Source organism: Notothenia coriiceps, unplaced genomic scaffold, assembly GCF_000735185.1.
Source record: "Notothenia coriiceps isolate Sejong01 unplaced genomic scaffold, NC01 NC01_scaffold00030286, whole genome shotgun sequence".
Lineage (NCBI taxonomy): Eukaryota > Metazoa > Chordata > Actinopteri > Perciformes > Nototheniidae > Notothenia > Notothenia coriiceps.
In genome coordinates this window covers 1-4,191 of record NW_011362987.1, presented here as the reverse complement: position 1 = coordinate 4,191, position 4,191 = coordinate 1, and the positions used below count along the sequence as shown (strand labels likewise).

The following is a 4,191-nucleotide window of genomic DNA, read 5'->3' as shown; positions in this document are numbered from 1 at the left end:
GTAAAGTAACTAAAGGTATTAAATACATGTAGTGGAGTAGAAGTACACCATTTACCTCTGAATTGTAGTGGAGTAGAAGTACACAGTAGTAAATTGAAATACTCAAGTAACGTATCTCAACATGTATACTTAAGTACAGTACTCGAGTAAATCTACTTAGTTACTTTACTTTAAACCAATTCTGACTTTGATTTCAGAATTATGACTTCGAAATTTGGTATTTCAATCTTTATTATTCACCTTATTCATTTATTTTATATTCTTTTACTGTATGTCTTCATTTTGTGTTATGTCCTTTGCTTCACAGAGAGGGATACTTGTTTATTTTATTGTATGTTACTGTTATTATCATACCTATTTTACCTATTTGTGTCTTTTGAATTGTTATATTATGCTGGCAAGTTTGCAAAAAGCTTTGACTTGTAGTCAGTTTTTAGTTTTAATATGTGATCTGTCCCATGTTGTCAAAGCACTGGGTTTATGAAAAGTGACTTTTTGGTGATTTGGCCCTAATCGTCTTCCGTAGTTCACACCGTACAGTAAATGGCGAGATGTTTCTTTAACAGTGGGAGGGGTTTCTCTTCAGGGCGGGATCTCTCTGACAGGAGGAAGAAGCTCTGGGTGACTGGCAGCCGGGGATCCAACCTTCAAAAGCCGGCTGGTCTTTATTTGCTACTTCCTTTACATTTTTTTTTACATAAACAGGGATCTATGGCTTCCAAAGGGATGAATCTGTGCAACGTTTGCTGCCTGCTTCTCTACGTTATTTCGGCGGTGCTTGCAGGGTAAGTCTGTTGAAAATGAGAAAGCATCTCCAGGTGGTACACATGTTCCTCTGTGATTGGTCCACATCACTTCTACATGTGTTGTGTGGACTACAGTAGCTTTACACACCGAGATAAATCACTATTAAGTATGTATTTATGTGTGTTTGATATCTAGCTAAACGGTTATATTCAGAAGTTTAAATGCTGTGTTTTGAATGACTAGTTTGCTCGGTTAGCATGGAGCTAGCCTTCAAACCAGGAAATGGCTGTAAATTGAAGCCGATTTTTGTGAATGGACGTAGTGGTCAAACGTTGGTACTACAACTTGCGTGACGTCATTTTGTCACAGAAATACCTTTTCCCATTGACTTACATTGGGAAAGAGACGTCTGTAAATCAGTGTTTAATGATTTTTTTCAGCTAAATAAACTACCCAGCACAAACACTTTTATATAACTTATTTAAATACATTATAAAATGCACTGAAAGCTGAATCTAGAGTAATTTTCTCTCTCCATTAATTTGGTATGTTAATTTTTATTATTCATTTATTGTATATTCTTTTATTGTATTTATTCATTTTGTGTTATGTCATTTACTTTACAGCGAGGGATTATTGTTTATTTTATTGTTTTACTGTTATTATCATACCTATTTTACCTCCGCGAATTGTTATATTATGCTGGTAAGTGTGCAAAAAGCTTTGACCTATAGTGACATTTCTTTTTTGTTTTAATATGTGATCTGTCCCATGTTGTCAAAGCACTTGCAGCTGAACTGGGTTTATGAAAAAGTGCTATACAAATGCCCGTATCATCCGGGTACTTCCTGAACCTACAGTCGCTCCATTCTTGTCTTCATGCGCCACTGAGCAGCTCTCATAGGAATGAACGGTGTTTCAGTTCACTTTATATATCCATGCTTCACACCGGCTTACTACTCAGTTCTAGCTTGTTGTATATCACCCATAACACATTAAAACATACATCTAACTGTTTCATTTAGCTTTCTATGTGTCAGTCCATTATCTCTTCTTAATGTGACCCTTTTCTTTATTATAGGCGAGATTTCTATGCTATCTTGGGGGTGACAAAGAGTGCATCAATCAGGGACATAAAGAAGGCCTACAGAAAGCTGGCTCTTCAGTTACACCCCGACAGAAACCAGGACGACCCCAACGCTGCAGACAAATTTGCAGATTTGGGATCAGCTTATGAGGTGGGTGCATGCTGTCTATATCCATTGTTTTTGTGTTTAATGCAAGTGATAACCGCAGGGAAGCACAGTCAATACATGTGGATTTAAAAGGTGGGTTTAGTTGCCTAAATGTCATGAAACTTCAGAATGAAAGTGTATATATTGAGCGGAAATATGAGATTGTGTGCGGAAGAGCCTGAAGCTACGTTACAAGAGGGTTTTGTACTCTAGCTTTTTGGTTGTTGTTGGAAACGGTAGCTTCACTGTGATTGGGCGACTAGACCGTGTGGCTGCTTCTGATTGGCTGTTGCGCGGCACAGCTGGCATCTGTAAAAGCCAGACGTGGATGAATGGGAGTGGATTCAGATAAGATCTGCAGGTGTTTTAGTATCAAATGTTCCCATTGCATTTAAAAATAACTGGGATTAGTTGTGTTGTTTGATAAACAAGGAGTGGAGTACATGTGGAGTATTACAAGGTTTACATTTTATTCCTTGATAATAATAATCTATAGACATTACAATAGACATTACATGGACACAAACAGAGAGTTTGCCATGTTTAAGGAAACATTTGATGGATATTATCATACTTATTTACCTGTATACACATATCAGCTTATATTAGTTTAGTTTACTGTGCCTTGATAAGAGGAATATTATGTTATTATGCATGTTATTATGATTTTCTTAAGCTAGTTGAAAGAGAGTATCATAAGAAAACTGCACTTTAAAATGTAATTGTGTCTTTTTTAATTGGTGCTTTGTGTGTTCACTTTATTTTGATAAAAAGAGGATTATTGGAAATTCTTTTTTTAACATTTAACAAGCGATTTGTTGTAATTTAGCTGTGTAGGCTACTGAAAGAGGGAGTGTTCACTTTAATATCTGATTATTTAATTTGCATTTCATATTTGTATCTTAATATTCAACTACGCTGTGTCCAGTTGAACAGGTGTACTTTATTCAGGGGCCAGTCAGTGTTAAAACAGTCAACAATTTCCCAAGGATATATGTCTTAGGTTAGTATGTGAATAATACTGCTTTTCTCATTTTTGAAATCAAGTTTTGCTTAGGTTTAGATGGTGTTTGTGTTCTGTTATATTGTTGTACTGGATGACATTATGTAAATGGTTTCAAATGCTGTGTGAATTAGAACAATGTAGAATATAGTACGTTCTTTAATTGTTGTAATTTAGCTGTGTAGGTTACTGAAAGAAGCAGAAAGGCTGAACTAAGTGCACTTTAATATCTGATTATTTAATTTGCTTGTGTATTTTAGGTGCTCTCAAACGAGGAGAATAGGAAACAGTATGACGCGTACGGAGAAGACGGACTCAAAGAGGGTCACCACGGCTCACACAACGACATCTTCTCCAGGTGCGTTTCATGGGTTCAGGTCCTATTACAACACTGTAAGCCAATGGGATACCTTATTTTACAAGTAAAGGGTTAACCTAAAGTTCAGTTCACTAAAAACAAAGAAGGTTTTTCACCTGAACCTTGAAATGTCCAGCTGTGCCGGTAATTGTGATCCTATTTGCCCACGTTTGCTTCCTCCACCCGATACAGTTACAATACATATAACGTTTTTTGTGTCGCTAACAGCTTTGAAAATGTTATTTGGATAATCAACAAACTTCACTTTGAACAGTTTACACAGAAGCTATCTTTTATTTCTTAGCAAATAAATAGTTCATACAAAAACACCCCACGTTGTTTTGATATCAGAATCAAAAATCCTTTATTTGTCCCGGGTTTCTCGTGGATTAGTTTTATTATATAATATTATCATTAGGTGGATTATTGTGAGCAATGGGTCCCAGTAACCCTGTGTCAGTGTGACCCACATTCTGAAAGCAAACATTAGGGTTGACTTTTTAAAATCGATTTAATGTGTTATTTGTCTCCTCTCTCTCTGTCTTTCTGTAGCTTCTTTGGTGACTTTGGGTTCATGTTTGGAGGAAACCGACAGCAGCAGGACAGGAACATCCCCAGAGGAAATGACATCATACTCGACCTGGAGGTCACGCTGGAAGAGGTGTACTCTGGGAACTTTGTGGAGGTGAGGAGAAGATACCTGGGTTGTTTAAAAATCAGCTCCTAAGTTCTAACCCTATCTCCTATTCCTTGACCTCTGAGTGAAACGTCACGGGGTTAAGGGATAGTGGATAGGAGAATTCAAAAGGACTTAGGAGAAGAGACTGCGGAGGCACACAGGGGATAGG

The 4,191-nt window shown here is 37.0% G+C and overlaps 1 protein-coding gene across 1 annotated transcript; it reads left to right on the top strand.

The window, feature by feature from the left end:
- Positions 1 to 600: 600 nt before the first annotated feature.
- Positions 601 to 4,070, top strand: LOC104959486 (dnaJ homolog subfamily B member 11-like). The gene is made up of 4 exons (XM_010787388.1): positions 601 to 785; positions 1,829 to 1,985; positions 3,246 to 3,343; positions 3,896 to 4,070. Exons 1-4 carry the CDS (start codon positions 712 to 714, stop codon positions 4,068 to 4,070), a joined length of 504 nt encoding a protein of 167 aa, XP_010785690.1. The 5' UTR covers positions 601 to 711.
- The last annotated feature ends 121 nt before the right edge of the window (positions 4,071 to 4,191 follow it).